The 19,520-nt window shown below is 44.8% G+C and overlaps 1 protein-coding gene across 1 annotated transcript; it reads right to left on the bottom strand.

Annotated features, from left to right (window-relative positions):
• Nucleotides 1-553: 553 nt before the first annotated feature.
• On the bottom strand, nt 554-19,194 carry PAX9 (paired box 9). Its single transcript, XM_032188822.1, has 4 exons — nt 19,142-19,194; nt 17,604-18,230; nt 15,274-15,413; nt 554-808 (listed from the first exon to the last, which is right to left on the bottom strand). The coding sequence occupies exons 1-4, from the start codon at nt 19,143-19,145 to the stop codon at nt 554-556; spliced, it is 1,026 nt and encodes a 341-aa protein (XP_032044713.1). The 5' UTR covers nt 19,146-19,194.
• Between the last annotated feature and the right edge of the window lie 326 nt (nt 19,195-19,520).

Genomic DNA, 19,520 nt, shown 5'->3' with positions numbered 1-19,520 from the left:
GCCACTGATGACGAAATGCCAGAAGAATCTGAGAGCTGCACATTGCCTTGGTTCTATATTTGATTACCAAAACTCAACAAAACAACAAAAAATGTGATCTCTTAATAGCAGTGGATTGCATAACCTCATCAATAAGGAGGTTTGTTCTCTAGAGACAGGTCTTTGGCAAATACCTTCTATTTAGCCACCATTGCTGATTTGAGGCATAGCAGAATTTCCTGTGATGATTTTTCTTTATTGATTTCTACACAAATCTTAATAACAATTGCACATTTAACAAGTCTGTGGTGATTAAGAATAAATACGTGTGGTTTGACCAGAGAACAGTCAGACAAGTTTCCACGAGCCCTTTGAGGGACACAAGATCTTTACTCGGAGAGTGCAAGGACATCAGCACACTCCCCTCTGTTTGTGGTGTTGCCTTCAACTCTTTCAATCCCAAAAGTCCAATGGGATGCAAGTCAGGAGGAGAAATGCCCGGTACCGCCAGCACGAGGAGAGCAGTCCATGAGCCAGGCGCCGGGGACGCTCGTCCTGGACACCAGCTCCTGCATCAGAGAGCAGAGGCTGTGACTGAGTGGCTGCCTTCCCTGGCTGTCTGCATGCCCTTGAAAGCCAGTGAGGTGGGGAGGTCGCAGCTGTGCGGGGAGAGTGGCGTGCCTCCGGCATGCTGCCAGCCGTGGCCCGCCATGTAGCCGGAGGGGGCCGCGCTGTATGTCATGTACGGTGAGACTTGGGCTGGTGTGGCATAAGGAGGCATGGCTGGTGCAGACACGAAACTGCCGACAGCTGGAAGGCCGTTGGGTGCCTGAAAGGAAAGGGAGAAATGTTTCTAAGGGAGTAAAACAGTTTAGATATAAGGGAGAAATTCTTCACAGTGAGGGTGGTGAGGCACTGGCACAGGCTGCCCATAGAAGCTGTGGATGCCCCATCCCTGTAGGTGTTCAAGGCCAGGCTGGATGGGGCTTTCAGCACCTGGTCTGGTGGGAGGTGTCCCTGCCCATGGCAGGGGGGTTGAAGTTAGATGCTCTTTAAGGGTTTCTTCCAACCCAAACCATTCCGAGTCTATGATTCTAAGACAAAACCTATCTGCAATAAAAGAAGCTGCTGAGGCTTTTGTACAAGAACCATGGCTGGTGATGCCCATGTGACAGCAGCCGAGAGCCACCCACCATCATTCCTCTGAATTTCTGTGATGCTGAGGCCCCTTTGTGCTTTGCTTGTAAGACCAGCTACCCTGCATCAGCCCCGCACACCCCTCACAGGAACCCAGCCATGGCCATGACCAGCTGCTTACACTTAGGGAACACATACAAAAAGCAAGGCAAGAACTACTGAGCCTTATTCTGTGTTACTATTATGGTTTAATTGTTACGTAGTCCTGTGTAGAGCTAGGAGTGGGACTCGATGATCCTTGTGGGTCCCTTCCAACTCTGGATATTCAATGATTGTATGAAGGTAGCCTCCTCGTAAGCCTACCTGCCTTCCACCAGCAATGCCAGGGACTCCTTAAGCCCATGGTTGCGTCTCCTGGTGATGTTCAAGAGCTAGTGCTGTATCTATTTGTGATGGACCCATCCTGGCACCTCACCTGCCCCAGCCCCAAAAGGCTCAGCCCTGAGCTGCAGCAGGCAGGCGTGGGCATGGATCCCGGCACAACGTTCCCCGGAGCGGAAAGGTAACAAGCAGCTGGGGGGATGGGAACATCTGAAACTCTTTGGTAACTGTTTGCTCAGAGCATGAGTCAGAATTGTAGTATTATTACTGATGATGTCTTTTAAAATCTGTTTTCTAGGTATCTGGATATACCCTTGCAAAGGTTCTTTGCCCACAGCTTCTCCAGGTTTCAATAAGGCTTCTGTGCACAAAGCAATTACAGGGCTGGGTCCTTTCCTGCAAGCTATTTTCCTAGGTCCTCCCTAGGCTAGGGAGAAGGGTTTCTATTTAAATAAAGAAGGGAGAGTCCTTCAGTCTACCAGGGTAGGATTTCACAATGAATGACTCCTTATTTAAATTTAAAAAAAAAAAAAAAAAAAAAAAAAAAAAAATCAGTGGTTTATTTCACACCCTATAAATGTTTCTTCAGCAGAACGGGAACAAAACAGGATCATTTATCTTGCTTAGGTTTTAATTTGTGTACTGTTTATGTTTTAGGATTTCTGGTGGTATCTTTTTCCCAGAAAGATTTTCTATCTGGGTATGAAAGAGCAAGTATCAATTCAGTAAATCATGTCGTGTCTGCCAATTTTGCAGAGATTTAATCACCTGGTAAAACTGGACCTAATCCGGACAGTGCAGAGTTGAGAAATTAAACAGACTTTTGTTCCTGCTAAAACTTCATTCAATGTTAACGTTTCGCTTATCAATCTGTCTAGATTGCACCTGCCTAAATTTCCAGTATTTATCTCCATAAACAATGCTGGCCTAGTTTCAGGTTTGTTTTTCCTACCAGTGTAACTCAGTTCCACTGACTGGACTGTCCTCTCATTGCCACTTGGGAAAACAAGCAGTAATCCTGCTGGAGTCAATATAAATGTGTACACCAATCTAAAACAGCAGGAGACAGTGAGGGGATTTCAGCCATAAGCTTCAAATAGGGATATTAATTAGTACAAAACATACAGCTGCAGCAGCAGCAACATAATTGTCATTCCAAATACATAAACACTTTGTTGAGGCTGAACTTGCCTTATTCTTTTGAAAATCCAAATATGTGACCTGACCTTCAACTCCAATTACACATCCCCTACTGTGTCTCAGAATTACACTTTAGCCTTGGTTGTAAGCATCAGTGTTTGCAACAATACTAATTAATACAAACCCTTAAATAATTGCACTGTAAATTAGTACACTTCTTAAATCACGTGGAAAATTATTTCACTGAATTTACCAGAAAGTAAAAAGTGCAACAGGTCCTATATAGCAGCTGTTCTCTAAGCTCCCTGACTCTTCTATTGTGCAAATGCTTTTCAGCAGCATATGAAACAAGAAAAGAGCACCTCTCTATTTTTTCTGACAGCAACAAAAAACTTTTCACAGGGGCAGTAGAGCCATTAGAGGTGGGTTGTAGCGCTGGGATATCAAGACCCACAACCTAGAGCGATACTGCAGGGAGAAGTACAGAAACCCTGACAGAGGGATGGAAAAAGACCTGGGGCAAGTCCCTGGGGAGTCTCATAGCTGGTGCAGCAGCACAGGACAGCCAAACCTCCAGCCCCTGAGGCTCAGAAGAGGTTGTTTGGACTCTGTAATGCCACCCTGCTCCTCCAGGCTTGCCCACTTCCAAGCAGGTTGGTGCCAAGCAGTGGGCTCAAGGATGAAAGCCCTGTTTTAAGTAGGATTCCTCAGCACAAATGGTCATGTCCTTTGGTTGTGCCTTTGCAAGAATTCCCCCTAGGCTACAGAGAAGTCATATGTCCCTCCAGCTTCCTGCATTGTGGCTGCTCTCCTCTATCACAGGTGGCTCTGGGAAAAGTCAGGCTCCTCATTTGCCATGGAGAAGAGAAATGCTTCCCATATGCTATACAGACTGCTGTGCTATAGGATGCTCTCCAAACACTGGCGCTTCCTCCTAAAACTCTTTAGAAAAGGCAGATGCTCTAACAGCACCTCATCAGAGGAAAAATAAGTGCTTAGGCTATGACTGCATCCTTCAAAGCTGTGTGCAGTGCTGACTTATGCTGAGTTGAAATACCACTTGATGCAATCGCTTTGCCAAGCATCTCTACACACCCTGCTATCACAGGCCAAGTGTGTATGGGTAGTGCCATCAGTGAGAAAGGCAACTTTTTGTCCTCAAAAAATGAATTTCTGTTATGTCCAACCCTAAACTGCCTCCAGACAAATATATATATATATATAGAGAGAGAGAGAGAGAGACAGAAAGAGAGAGAAAGATGGTGACTATGTCTACATGTGTAAATAAAATAGACCAGCGCCAACTCTCTGGTCAGAGTTGTGTCACACAATACCTGTCTCTACAGTTCACTTTCCTTCTGCCTAAAACTGGAAGGTCTTGTACACACAGCCTGCTGGGAAGGGTCCCTGGGCTGTGCCCTGCCAGACCCCATGCTGAGGGGCATGCTTTTCTTAAATCACAGCTGTGATAACTGATGTTTTCATGGCATCTAACTGTTTGGAATCTGAGGAAGATCTTGCCCTAAAACCAGAGGCCAAAACATGGAGACACTTGCGACCTCCAGTTGTGACCTGCCAGAAGCCACCAACACTTGAAAGCTATTGTCTCTGCCTCGCTGAATAAAAGAATCACTCTGATTTTATTTCCAGGGTTACAAAGCTTTACTGCTCAAAGACATGAAGATATGAATGCCAATCGATGTCTCAAGGAAAACAGGCAGCACTGGGGTGGGTAAGGACTGGCCCAGCACAGAGCATGGTTCTGCTCCAGCAGATGTTTGAGCTCTCCTGGCAAAGCAGACAGAGGCTTATTCTAGTCCAAATGTAAAACTGAGGGGCTGGAGAAAACCTCACCTTGCATGACTTAAAACTGTGCTACTAAAATAAATAAATAAATAAATTCATCTCTGACTTTCATCATTGAAGGACTTGGTACAATAATTTTAACCACAGTGGTCTTTGCTTCTAAACAGCTTTAGATACAACGTGTAGGTTATCAGGAGGGTTGAATCTTGTCTGTCAATCTGGCACTTTTTACAAACACGACATTCGCTTAAAATAAATGGAGGGGATTAAGTTCCACAAGCCTGTATATACTGGATGAATAATTCATCCTGCAGTATTTCAATCAGAGGAAATGAACACCAAAATCTAAACATTCATAATTAGGAGTGCGAAAACCCCATTGTGATTATGAATTTTTAAAACCCTTAGAACTTGTTTTAAATGCAGAGCTTCTTGAACCTTGTTTTTAAGTTTTATAAACATTTTTTTTCCTTAATTTAAACCATTGCCTTTCAAGGGAAACAATTTAAAAAGCAAGCAAACAAACAAACATGTAGTTCTAACTGATGGAGAACCTCTGCTGTGGGAATGATTAGGGTTCCTATTTGCAGTACTTTACTGCCTGGCTTCTACAAAGACCAGAGGGAAATATTTGCTCTGCATTGCTGCCTCTACTGATGTTTTGAAGTAACTGACGGAGTAAGTATTTCCAAATTTTAGAGCTGCGTTCTCAACCTACAACACGTGACCTCCAAATGATTTGTAAATTCAGTCAAACATGTTCTCACAAAGATACCTGCATAACAACTGTCAGATCAGGATCACAAGTTCAGTCTCGTGCTGTTCTACTGCGTTACTGCTGATATGCGCCAGTGCAAGTCAAAGGAATATCCAAGACACAATAAAAAGCCAAAGCAACTTAAAGTGACATTTTATGTGATATAAAATGATGATGCTGAAGCAAATGACTGTGTGCATTTTCACCAGTGAAGGAGTTGACTCAGTAGTTTTAACCCAAGGACTTTTACTTTTAGACACTCTAGATACAATACATTGTTTTCAGTGTGATTGGATTTGGGATATAAAGGGGTGGGTAGCTGAAAAGCAAGTCTAGACCCAAGCCTGCTTGGGATTGTCTTTGGAACAAATAATTTCCACCAGCTGTTTAGATTCCTAAAAGTCAGAACCTGAGATAGACCCCCACAACTCAATTTCTGTTAAGAAGGTTATGCTGGTGTAACTTGCCATACAGTTTCAGACTCCTCTCCTGTATTTTAGGAGACAGGATATAAACTTTCTTCACAAACGTCCTAAACAAGCCATGCCAGACAAGCAATGTGACTTTTTTTGTCTGCCTTGGCTATGTTAACACCAAAGAAAACACAAGCTAGATTCCACTTTCACGTATAAATTCAAATTCTATATAGATATATCTATATTTTATATCTCTCTGTAACTGAGTGACATCATTTTGTTTCATCCCTTGTCTGCTTTTCATTCTCTGCATTTTGCTTGCTAGATATGTTCTATGAACATCCAAATTAGATCATCTCCCTGTGATCCTTTCACAAGTAGGAAATCTTTCGTAAGATGACCCAGAGTCACTTAATTTTCCTCAGAAACAGCATTCCAAATTGTAAACTTGCATTTCGGTTAGCTATTATTAATAGCAATCACGTGAATGACCTCATTCCAAGTTTACATGAATACAAACGTGAGGTGGATGCCACCTCGGTTTTATAGTCTAACTCCACAGTAAGCGTTCAAAAGAATGTAAATGATTCTTCTTATTTTAAAGTAATTGTTTCCAATGATTTGAGTCATCTGCCCATTGTAATGCAATTGCTACAATATCGTTTTACAGAGATAGTTTTCTATATTGACTAAGTGTATGTTTTGTGGAAGTATTCAAAACACTTACGAAAAGAAAAAAAAAGCGTTTCTGGAGAAACAACTTTGGCTTCAAGACCAAGCTAGCTAATTTGACAGCCCTAATGAGCTTGGACAGTGAGTCAGACCAAGCTCCCCTGCAGGAACCAGCAGCAGTTCTGCCTGTGTCACAGAGGAACACACCTCTGGTGAGTTAGGCTGCTGCTTCATACGTATTTCCTAACTCTAACTCTGCCTTGGATGGAAGGAACCCTCCCTGTCATTGGATCAGCAAGCTCAGCGATTGCCTTTATCCTCCAGCCCAGGGCCTTTCCCCGAGAGCAAATGAAACAGATCTCTGGAGGCATCAACACAGCGCTACTGAAAGCAGCAGCTCCCCCACAAAATGGAGAGCTGGCAGCAGCTTAACTACAGCAGCACTACCAGAGCTCCACAAACAGATGCTCTCTTGCTGCTCATTTTTCAAAACGAAAAGCTTAAACAATTTCTGGAAACACCAAATGTTCTCCGAATGTCCTGAAAACACACGACAGGGTAGCTACTGGAGGAATCATTTTTTCCACAGCAAAGGAAAAGCATAGCATGGAACTGAGCTGAATATCTAGTCCTTCAATCAGAAGAGCAAATTGCCTAAAAACCCAGAGGATATCTAATGTTCGTAGTGACGTGCACATAATCAGTCAAAACAGTTACAACAACAAAACTAGGAGCAATCAAATGCAAACTACAAACATAAAGGAAGCAAACCTGCTAAATCTCCCTTTTTAATTGGAGGTTAAATATGATTTATAAATCAAACCAACAGATAGGATCCCAGGGGAAGAGCAAACAAATTTTCCAAGTAAAACATCAGCAGCAGGCACGTAATGGAAATCTCATTTCAGAAAACAGCATTACCTAAAGATATAAGTAATACACCTAAGTTTCTTTTAAGCTTTTAAAATAACTTTAAAAATAGAATAGTAGAATGACATTTAAAAATATTTTGGTACAGATTGTAGTTACCTAAATTAGAATTAAATTCTGAAGTTACTATTCAGTACTTCAATGGGAAAAATGACATGATCCTACAAACACTCATCATCATCCCCCTGAAATTAACATGCTCACACAGGTAAGTCACAGTAACCTAAAGAATAAGGGCTACAGAAATGAGCAGTGAACAAATTTATCCAATTCATGATAACTTTTCATTCAGAATCTAATTTAAAAAAAATAATAATAAAATTGCTAAGATGGCAGAGTACATGTGATAACTTAGTCAGAGCTGATTCCGCAAACCACAGTTTAGGGACATTTTCTAATACTGAAAATTTTTCCAAAAATCTTTTCATAGCTTTTATTTCATAGCATTTATTAAACTGTATCCATATTCTTATATGAATTAACTTTTTTTATTTTACATGCTCCCACTTCCATTTTCTGATAATGCCGCTGTAAGCAGAAGAGACTAGAATGGACTCTGAAAAGTGAAAACATTTTCATCAAATAATTGTGATGTCCAAAATACCCTTGAATAGATGGGGGAACATTTTGTAGGTAGGATATTACTTTGAAATATATGCCCTAATTTTCAATAAAGATTGGGCAGAGGTAACACACTGGAATTGAGGAGCTTTTAACATAACACATGGGCAAGATGTTTACAGTCAGTCTGTCACTCCACTGAGCTGGGTTGATTCCCAGAAATCTGGGCTTTGAAAAATAGGAAGAAAACTTTCAAGGATGGGGAGTTACAGGATCCCTCTTTCACTGTAAGTTGTATGCTGATATTCTATTTGAAGGCACAATTAAAACAGAGTTATATGCATGCTTAAGTGCTTTAAGATTGCAAACATAATTAGTTATCCAATCCTACATCATCTCTCTTACATTGATGCTTTTTTCTTTACAACTATTTTTCTGATTACTAAATTCAATAGTCCTTGCATTACACTGTACCACATGAGCAAATCACACTACTTCCTTCTAAAATAAAACTTCATTCCCTTAATAATGAGCAGATCCTATTCCCTGCATTTAATGTGCTTTTTTATTAACTTAAAGTTGTTTCCTTTACTTGTAGGCAAACCCAGCTGCACTGAATAACACAGAAATCAGATAGGATCAATTGAGTGTTTTAACTATATTTGCGACATGCATCAAAATCACTCTTAATTATATTTTCTTATCAAATTTTAAATCTCAGCCTCTTCGGGGAAATAAAAACCCACTTTTGGAAATATAACTTGAATTTACACACTATCACTGATCCTTTCCTAAAGGAGCCAGGGGCATTTTACATCTTTTCCAAAACAAACTACAACAGAAGAAAAAAAAATACTCTTTCACAAAGACTTAAACAGATAAAAACAACCTGAGGAATCCACTACAAAAACAGCAGAGGGAAGAAGAGGCAGGAGAAAAAAACACGAGACAAAGCAGACTGAGGGAAACCTGAGTGCGAGGGAGAAGTGGGAGCAAGCGTTTTAGATACTTCTTCAGAAGAGGTGGTTTTTCACAGTGAAGTGATTTCTACCTCATACGGCACACCGGGCACACACTACAATGCCTGCCTAAAATGTCTCCCAAAAGCAGAGTATTATGCAAGGGTTGTATGTTCACCGAATGGTTTCCATTCCAGTTTAGGAAGGACGATGTAAGTGGAAGTCACTGCCTTTTCAATGAAAGTGTTGGCTCTTGGATTGCCTTCTGGTATTTAGCAAACCTCACAATTGAGCTACCTCAAACTAATGTGAAAAAAAAAAAAAATCTATTTGCTCTGAGTACAAAGCTCAATTGCAATAACGAAGACACAACTTTAGCCTCCCATAGACACATATACTGTGCTTACTAGGACAAAAGAAAAGCTCAGGAAAAACCATGCCGTGTGAACAAACTCCCCTGAGTAGGAACTAGGAACAGATTCCCATAGTTTTAGAACAGATTTGCACAACAATTCCCCCCTGGTATTTTGGCAAAAATACGGAGTCGGGCAGGGCAACTATGGACATTAAACAAGCAAATACAATGAAAAGAATAAACATTTGTTCTTTCTACAATGATGTACTAAACTATGATTTTTTAGCAAAAAGCTCCACAAAAAAAAAAAAAAAAAAAGCCTTCTGTATATAATATAATTAACAATTTGTTGTAATTTAAATAAAGGGTATACGTATTTAAATATTGGGTTATTTAAGGTTATTTAAGGTTGAGGCTGTGAGGTTGGCAGAAGGAGATGTTACAGACACAGAGACATCAGAGAGCTTCGTTCTAGCTGGACCTTGGGTAAATATGGGAACAAACAGGACACATCCCCATTTTGTCCTCTTTAAGGAGAGGCAAAACTGCACTCCCTTTGTCTAACAAATCTCTGATGCTGTAGAGGCCATTACTGGGAAGCTATCAAGTTAAGGAAGGTGAAATCACAGCCCATCAATCATTGAATGACCATCATCATTGTGATTAGGCAAACAGGCAATCCCTAACAAACGATCAATTGCCACAACAGATAATTTCAAACACACTGTACAGTCTTTATCTACTTTCCACTCTCCTGCAAGTACCAGAAGACTGAAGAGATGAAATTCTATCTGGTCCCCTTGTCCCAACACTCTGCTCCTTTGCTGAGTGAGGGATCTCCCACCTCTTGCTTTCCAGTCCATGGTCCTGTTTGTCACAGCAGAGCTCCTGGCTGCTTGGGGCCCTTTGAGCAGAGGGTGCTCAGCGTGCAATTTGAGTGTCATTACACCATTCACTCACCTCTCTGACTTTCTTTATTAGTTTCATCCGGGTGGAGTGCCCTGAAGCCATGTGGGTTGGTGGACAGGGCACTGTGTTTTGGCCGTGGAAGCAGGTGGCCAGTAAGAGGCAGGTCTCACAAATGGGGTTCGAATGGGGTGCCATCCAGATCACCTGGGAAGGAATCGGGTGCATGTAGTGGGATCAGCTCATCCCCCTCACCCACAACATGCATTGACATGGATGCCTAGACCTCAAACAAGCCACCTTAAGTGACAATATTTTAATAATAGGCACTGGTCTGGAGACAATAAGACAGAACCTGAGTCTCCAAGACAAGGTGAGAACCCTTGCACTAGACAGGAACTCTGCTTACAATTCTCGGTCATACATCAGGGAAGCTAATATTTCCCTCTCCTTAATACCAGCCCCTTCCCTGGGTATGGGTTGGGAGCAGGGAGTCTAGACCTTTATCCTTATGGATTTTACACTTATCCATAATAGGAGTCCAAATCTCTGAATCCTGAGTTAGAAAATAAGATGCCAAACAAGCAATCTGCAAATGAAATTTTGCAATAAATAATCTGTGTAGAACGGTCATGTAACTGGCCATAACATTTAAAGTTAGTGTCATCTTGCTCCCAAAGAAGTAATTATATGCCACAGGTTCTAAGTAGTGTAAATAAAAACAATTACAAATGCTTTGGCCACTACATATATAGTTCATTGTTCATCTACAGTCAAAGATCAGGAAAATAAAATAAATATTTACATTGCCTATACTTTCTATGTAAATAGTTGTCCAGAATTGCACCCACAATTATTTTCAATCGCTTGCCCTAAAATGGAGCTTTCTTTTTTATGCTGCAAGCACATGGAGCTCATGATCGCCTAATCAGAACACAACTGAAGAATAAGAGGCACTATCCCAGCAAGCTGAAAAGTCAAGGCAGTAACAGCTGAGGAAGTTTTGCTGAGGCAGTTTTGCTGAGGCAGAGGTGAAGGGGTTGCTACTTGGGGTCTGCCCAGTATGTCAGAGGAAGATGTCACCTGAGGCACGTTCACAAACCCCTTTTAATTAAGACGAGTGTTTTCAGCAACTCCAGTAGGTTTGGTTTTGGGCCTCCTAACAGCTCAGCCTTTCCATAAGCAAGCTTGCGACAACCACTTGCTCTTAGATCCCAGTTACAAACATATTTCTGTTAATGAGTATCAGCTCCCTTTGGCAATGTGCACATCTACTTCCTGCAAGGCACACAAAAAAAATAATTCTGAGAAAAAATATTTCCAAAGCCATTTGCTTCTCGACAAATTGTACAGGCATATGCCAGATCTTCTGTATTTTCATACATGTGCAAGTACAAACTGCAGTTCTTTCACTTTACATGTCCCTGAGGTTAGTCCAAAAAGTCACAAGTACAAGATGGCCGAAAACTGCATTTTAAATATGATACATACGTATTAAATAGTGTCATTTCAAATGCAGGGTACAAACGGCTTTGAATTCCAGTGATTTCAGCTGATATTTGTTTTTCAAATGCACCCATTAGTATAAGCTGCTTAATGCATAAAATGCTCAGAATATTCATTCTTTGTGTTAATAATATAATTACCCATGAAAGCCTTCCCCCCAACACCACACTGAATGGGCCTCTCAGTATAAATACTGGAATGTAACTGAGCTCTGTATGAAACATGTATGACCTAAAACTGTCAAGCTCTCAGAAAAATCTATTTTACCTTTTTTTTTTCTCTGATTCACAGTTGCTCTGTTTGCAACGCTGTATGACAAGAGAAATGTGTAGCAGTATTGCAGTGGGAAAATGTAATGCGGTTACTTACAATGAAATGACAATTTGGGCATCAGGTAATTAAAATTGAAAAGAAGCTTTACAAGGCATTGCTGTGACTTCCTGTGCAGTTTTTGGTACAGAATGACAGACTGCCAGGCAGAGCTCTCAAAATCCCCAAGCCCAAATACCAAACAACATTGCAAACAAAGGCCCAGCGACACCAGGAAATTAATAACACTTAACGTGAAAAATGTTCTACATTCAGTTCAGTTTCATGTTAAACGAGTGTGACTACATATTGCTGAGGCAAAAATTTAAAGCCTTCCTGCCTCTTTTGCGCAATCCTTTCCCAGACCGAATTGCCACTGGCATGTGGGGCAGGGGAGGAAAAGCAGCCATTTGAGCTGGTTTTTGAGATCAGCCCTGGCTGACAAGTGTGGGAGTTCAATGGGAGCTCTGCCTGAACAAAAGGCTACAGGATCCCATGTGTTGAAACAAGCGTTTCACTTAGAAGAAGGGTGCAAATGTATATGGTTTAAAAGTACAGAACATTTTGTTCTTCGGGCTCAATTTTTCTAGTCTTGCTCATGCAGAGGGAATTTCCAGGGGCCTTCTTGAGAGGTAAAATATCTTCCATGATTAAGGCTGGAGGAGCAAGTCCTTCACCCACCTAGCAGCTATGGAGCTGCTTGCAAGCTGTGGGCAGGTGAATATGTCTTGCATGCTGCAGATGCTTAAAATTTATAGCTGATATTAGTTAGAAACAGCAGAATTCCCTACAGGTCCCACAGAATCCTTCATTAATGTGCTTTCAGAGCACATTCCCTCTGCTCCTGTTGTGTAACTGGAAAGCCTAAGTAAAACACACTCTCTCGATTCCCTGCTGCTCTACTCCTGCTGTAGTCTCCGCTGAGTTTGGTTATACAGATATAAAGCTGGAGTAAGTATTACAGACCAGCCACTTCTCTTCTCCAGGGGAAATCCGCTGTCTGCCTTTTTAAGACACAGTATTCACAATGAGCTTTGTACAGAGGAGATGAGGAAAATAACATTTACCCTGAAGTCCAAAGGCACAGCCTATTTCACTGTAATCCTTCTGGCATGTAAATTATCGCTATGGCTTCTCCATTTTCCACCACTCCAGCTACCTGTTTGCTGGATCTGTATAAATGAACCAATGTTCTCTCCTTCCCTCTGCTCATCTATTTACATACGAAGCAGTACACGTTGTGAAAGACTATGGAAAGATCCAAGGACGTGTATTTGGCAAGACTTAACTGTAACAGAACATCACCCCAGGTTCCCTGTGCTTCAGTGAACAGACAGCTAAGTCAGTTCTACATGTAGCAAGAATTTGGTTCATAAATTTCACTTTGCACCTTGTCGGAACAAATCTTTTGTCAAAAAAATAAGAAAGCAAAAACTGAAAAAAATCACATTTTCACATCCTTAATTGGCATTAATTTTCTTTGAATACATTCTCTAGTAAGCAAGTCTGAATACTAAGTGAATAGATTGGTGTATAGTTCAGAAATTTCCAAAATCTATTAATACGTATTGTTTGTGGGGGAAATCTCCTTTTTATCTTCTTTAATGAGCATAACTTAGAAAATGACCTTTTCGATAAATGCTTTGTTGTTTGTATGCCCTTCAAAACTCTTTGGACAATGTATTTTGATAAATGAATTCCACTTTATTAATAGAAATTTGCTCCATTTTTAGATAGTGAATATGTTTAAATTACATTTATCAGGCAATCTTTCAGATTGAACAGAACTTTAAAGCAAAACTGGTATTGACAATAGAATAGTGATATATTACCAAGATGAAAGCATAAATATTGAAAGAGTGAAAAAAAGATAAAAAATAGTTTCCAACACTGAAATAGTTTCCAGCACTGAAAATAACCTAATTTACACGATATTGTTCCTCAACGTGCCTGTTGAGATAAATGAGATTCCAAAGGTTTATAATCTATGAACCACTTTCTGTAACTATTTCAGTACAATCATTCATTTGGAAGTGAATGGCCCAGACTGGTGCTTAAGACAAAAAAGCCACAGTACAGCCATCCTCAACAGAATAATGGCAAGGTATTTCCACAATTTTTAGCAAGATTCCTAACAAATTATTCTGATTTGTTTTTGTTGTTGCTTTTAAAGAAGATTGTGGAAGAGTGAATATTAACGTTAATTCTAAATCTAATTCTAGTTTTAACTGCACAGTCATGGCTGGAGTGCAGTGCATATTATATGAAATACGCAATGAACAAAATAATAATGGGATAATAGAAAAACATAATACAAAGCAAGTATAACGCATTAATAGCAGAATATTGTTTGTAAGGCAGAATATATAAAAGTGATTGTTCATCTTTGTGGCCTACGATATGTCCAACTCTGCCTCCTTCACCTCACTGCAAGTATTCATGCACTTTGGACTCAACAATGTGAAAGGGTCTGATTCAGCTACTCTCAGCACCAAACAGGAGATACAAAAACCTCCTCAACGTGGAGTCCGAAACCAGGCACAGAACTCAGCAAATATGTCCAAAGCCTCTGTCCTTGAATAGTGGCATGCTAAGTGGAGATCACAGTTTTTCCTCGAATTCATTACAGCTATAACAAATGAATTGCAGGGAAGGCAACGTTTCTGAGAAACCTGTGTTACATTTTGAAATGTTTCCATCGGATGGAAAAAGTTTTTTTTTTTTTATGTTTTTTTTTTCTTTCTTTTTTAAAGCCTGTGCTTTCCCAACTAGCAACAGTTGAGTCTTTTATAGCTTTTCTCCTGGCATGAGATTTGATTAGCAAGTACAAGGATTTAGACAGAGATTTGTTAAGTCACAGTTATATTGTGTTGCAATTAAAATGTAGGAAATTCGCAGTCTACTTAAGCGGTTAAAAATGCTTAATGTAGGAAGCAATTACACCTCATTTTCGAATTATTCCCCTGCCTACCGAGCGCAGCGGCCAGTACAGCGCGGCCACCAGGGCGGCGGTGGGCAGCGCCCTGGGACGCCCCCGGCTTTACCTGGCCTGGGGGCGGCTCGGCACGGCGCGGCGGGGGGCAGAAACCCCGGGGGCGGCGCGGCCGGGGCCGGTCGCGGCGGGGACCGGTGCGCGGCGATTCTCGGGTGTCTACTCGGCGGGTTGGGCCAGGCGGCCGCTGCACAACCCGGGAGAGAGGCGGGCCGGGGTCTCCCGAGATGGGGGCTGGCGGCCGCCTGTTCTGGGGGAGGCAGCGGAGGCTGCAGCGAGGCTCTTTCCCGACGTCGCCCCTCCGTGCGGAGTTTTTGGCTCACGACCCAAAAAACCAAGCAGCCGCCCAGCGAATGCCGACACCGGCCTGACACCGGGAGCGGCAGCCCCGGGAAGGGGCCGCAGCCCCGGAGCCGAGCTCAGAGGCCCGGAGCATCACCCCCGCCCGGCCGCCCCTCTCTCTTTACCTGGCTGTACTTGGCCTCCTGCTCCAGGGAGCTCTTCTCCAGCCCGTTCACGGTGTGCTGGGCGGCGGGGGGGAAGCTGTTTCGGCCCAGGCTGCTCCATTCCTCCACCTTGGGGCTGGGGTAAGACGAGGTGTCACTCACTGCGGGAAACACGGAGGGAAGAGGGGATTAGAGGCAGGGGCTGCTTGCTGCGGGCAAACCCCGGCCCCGCTCCCCGGGGGGGGCAGAGCTAAGGGGAGGCCTAAGAGGTGCCCCCTGCACCGTCCTGGGTCTTCCGGCTGCCCCTGGAGGGGGGAATACCGGAGGAGCAGGCGGGCGGGGGGGCGGTGATGTCCCCCGCTCCCCCTGGTGCAGTTGATGGAAGAGCATCCGCGGCCAAGGCCAGAGCTGGCTCGTCCCCGTGTCGCTGCGCGGGTCCCCGCCTGGGGTCTCCAGGATTAATTTGTCCCGTATGTGTGTGAGCGTGTCCGAGGGCAAAGCGTCTCCCCTGGTAGAGAAGTAACCCCAACGCGGCTGCCCAGAGCACCAGGCTCTAAACAAGGTTGGGACCAAACCCAAGAAAACAAAGCAAATAACCAAGCAAAACGCACAGACGATAATAATAAATAAATAATAATGATAAATAAATAATAATAATAATAAAGACAAGAAAAAAATGAAGCAAAGGGAAGAAAGAAGACAAAGGGAGAAAAGCCCTGTCCTTTATGCACATCAGCCGCCGCACGGAAATACGGGGCACGGCCGGGAGCCTGGGCGGGGGGGGAGAGGATGGGGGTCACGGCCCCTCCAAGCCCCGCAGGAGGGTGCAGGGCTGCGGGCCGCCGTGAGAGCAGGCGTCCGTGCCCCAGCACCCCGCTCGGCCCCGCGCCGAGGCCGGGGAAAAGGCACAAATCTGAAGTTGTCTTAAGAAATTGAGCTCTCTCGGTGAGCGCCCTTTTCTGCTGATCTCACACTTTCCCATGAATAGGGGCTTCCTTTCCGTGTCAGCAAGGTCAGTTTATCCTATAAATCAAGGGCGAGCAGCCCCCATCTGCGGCATCGGCTGCTCAGCAGCCCCAGGTCGGTGCCGGGTAGGGAGGGGGGGAGAGTTTACACCGCAGAAAGATGTGTGCAGCTCCGAGGTCTGAGAGAGACGGGGGAGATGCCGAGACACCCGGCAGTACCGTCAGAGGCCTGCCTGCCAATGTGGTGTTAATAAAAGAGGAACTCACTAAAAATCTCCAGTTCTCATGTGATTGTAATGTTCTCGTTTTCTTTAATGTTCATTGCCAACACTACCTCTCCCTAGCACAGAGCAGAGGTTGCCAGGCGTGTATTTTTAAAGCCGACTCGGAAACATATTTGTTTGTGCCGGCGCGGTCTGAGGATAACAGTGTACCGTGAAGCAAAGGGTGAAGAAGGGCAAAAATTCGTATGTCTGTATAAATAAAACATACTTATGTGAGTATGTATTGCTTGGAAAAAAGGCCAGCTTTCGGGGGAAAGAATAATTATTCTGCAATACATAAAGGATCACTTTGCATTTGAAGTGCTGCTGGAACCGGACGACTGCCTTTAAAAACGCAATGAAAACAAAAATCACCCCCCTACCCCCCCGCTAATTGGGAGGGAAGAGTGGGACACAGAGATCGCTGTAGGCAAAGGTTATTTTAGACTGTTGTTTTAACCACATTCACTGTTAGTTCACTGGCAGAGACCGGAGTGGAAAAAATGTCCCTTTCTCTGCGGCAAAGCGTAGCGAGCAGCTGGGAGACATGACACAGTTTCCAGCCGGAGAAGCAAAAAGAAGGTGGAAGGGATACAATGAGCAAATCTTCGGGGTTTCGTTTTCCTGGACCACCGCTTCGAAGGAAAATACAGCATCAGAATTAAAGCAATTAGGTGACATTTGAACTTCCTGCCCGAGCAAATTTGGCCTGATTGCGAAAACTAGAGAAAATGGACTGCTCGCTAACGCCAAGGCGGCGCCTGCGACCCGAGGGAGGCTGCGAGCCCCGTCCCAACGGGGACCGGGAACCACGCGGGCCCCGGGGCCGCCGCACCCCGGGGCCGTTCCCCAAAGCCGGAGTCGACACTTTTCGGGTCACAACGCCACCGGTGACGGCCGGTATTTCCCGTTCACTAGTTCGTCCGCGGCACCCACCCGGACCTCCGACGCGCCCCGGTCACAGGGCACGGCCCCCGGTAAGTTCGGTGCCCAGCTCGGGGCTGGGGAAAACGCAAGAGGCTTCCCGAGGCAAGCCGCGAAAACGCTTTCCGAGCCTCGGAGGGGACGGGGAACAGAGTCTCCGGCCCTGCCCCGCTGTGGCCCCGCGTCCCCCCCTCCTCACCTTGGTCTGTGATGGAGCGGATCCCCAGGATATCCGTCACCGAGTGGGACGACGGCCACGTCCGGGGCATGGCCATGGTGCTGGGAATCGCGGGCACCCCGGGAGGGGTGGGCACCTTGGCTCCCGCAGTGGCGATGGGGCTGGGGTAGGAGTAGATGTGGTTGTAGGGCAGAGCGGGCTGTGGGGGCGGCTGGTGCTGCTTGTAGGAGTCGTAGTGACTCTGCTGAGACAGGTTCCCGATTTTGTTCCGGAGGATGCGGCTGATGGAGCTGACAGACGGCACGTTGTACTTGTCACACACGCCATCGGCCAGCAGGCGATCCCGGATCTCCCAGGCGAAGATGCCCGGATCCCTTTGTTTGTAGGTCCGGATATGTTTTACCACCGTGGGGGTGGTGACCCGAGGCTTGCTGCCTCCGATAGCCCCCGGTAGGATGGAGCCGGTCTCGTTGTAGCGAGCCAGGATTTTGCTGACACAGCCGTGGGAAACGCGGAGCTGCCGGCTAATGTCACACGGTCTGATACCCAGTTGCGCCAGTTCCACAATCCGGAGCCTGATGGCATTAGGCAGGGGTCTCCCGTTGACAAACACCCCACCGAGCTGGTTCACTTCCCCGAAGGCAGGTTCTGCAAGCAAACACACAAACACACCCGTCGGACACGGCCAATGGTTCTGAAGGGGGCGTCTGAACGACTCGTCACCAGAAGGCAGTTGTCACAGCTCGGGGACCCCCCGGACACACCACTCACGCTGCTTTCAAATAGCAGAATATCCCCGAAATTAAAAAGAAAAACATATAATAAAAGAAAGAAAAAAAAAATTAAAAAAAAAAAAGGAGAAGGCAGGACAAAAGTGGAAGAAAAGAAACGAAAGAAAGAAAAGCCGTGGCAACAAATGTCACATTTCTCCGGACCGTGCATCACGCATATTCTGAAAAAGCACATTCCAGAGACGAAAAGTCGCCTCAATAAGCAAGTCAGCTTTATTGCCACAGGAAGATGAACGTGAAAAAAAAAAAAAAAAAAAAAAAAAAAAAGAAAAGAAAAGAAAAATAAAAACATTTTCAAAGCCGTGGGGGAGGGGGAGGAAGGAAAAGTAGTTGAGGAAATTCTTTTAAATCTTGGGAGAGGCGAGGGCAACTCGGTGCTTCTGAAAGCCTGGTCGCGACGAACATTTTAAACCTTATTTCTGGTGCTGTTAGCGCCTCTCTCTTAACAGCACAATTACACGAGGCTGTAAAATAAACGTGCTAAAATGTTAACTGCTCAGATCGGTGTCAGGAATAATATACAACGTGCCACAGGCTCCAGCCATCCACTCGCCTGCGATCCTGCCTCGCACTCGCCTAATAACATTAATAATAAACCGAGCAGTCATTAGCTTTCTCTTTTCCCTGCTCCTGACCCTCGGCGCGTTCTTACAACTTGTAGGAACACGAGCAAAGTCAATAAGGGAGCTGCGGCGGCACATGACGGCGCACGGGTGCTCCCTCTCTCTTGACAGCACTTGAACCCTCCTGCAGCTTCCAGCCACTTACCCATTCCTCTGAGCAGGACACCTCTGAGGCTGCCCTAAATCCCGAGTGGAGCCCTAAGCCCCGAGGCGTTCTGCCGGCCTCCCGCGCTGCCGGCCGCCCTAGCCCACCGGGCTCTCTGCTTTCCAGCGCCGAGGCGGCAGGGGCGCGAGGAAAAAGGGCCACAAGGCAATCTGCTTCCCGGCGAGAGAGCCTTGACTTGTGCATTTCAACCTCAGGGCAACGTGGGCAGGGCTGGGCTGGGCAGGGCGCCGCAGCCCATCACTCACCCGAGCCCGCCCCCGGGGGCGGCCCGGCGGCCCAGCCGCCCTCCCAGTGGCCAGGGGAGATGACAGACAGCACGGGCCTGGCGGCCCTTCCGCTCCCTTTCGCAGGCGTGCTC

This window comes from Aythya fuligula, chromosome 5, assembly GCF_009819795.1.
Source record: "Aythya fuligula isolate bAytFul2 chromosome 5, bAytFul2.pri, whole genome shotgun sequence".
Lineage (NCBI taxonomy): Eukaryota > Metazoa > Chordata > Aves > Anseriformes > Anatidae > Aythya > Aythya fuligula.
The sequence above is the reverse complement of the archived record's forward strand: the minus strand, read 5'-3'. Positions and strand labels throughout refer to the sequence as shown.

Coding starts and splice junctions, on each gene's coding strand:
- PAX9 (XM_032188822.1), bottom strand. Junction 15,414..17,603: donor CCGCTCCATCACAGACCAAG/GTGAGGAGGGGG, acceptor TGTTTCCCGCAG/TGAGTGACACCTCGTCTTAC. Junction 809..15,273: donor AGGAGGCCAAGTACAGCCAG/GTAAAGAGAGAG, acceptor CTTTCCTTTCAG/GCACCCAACGGCCTTCCAGC.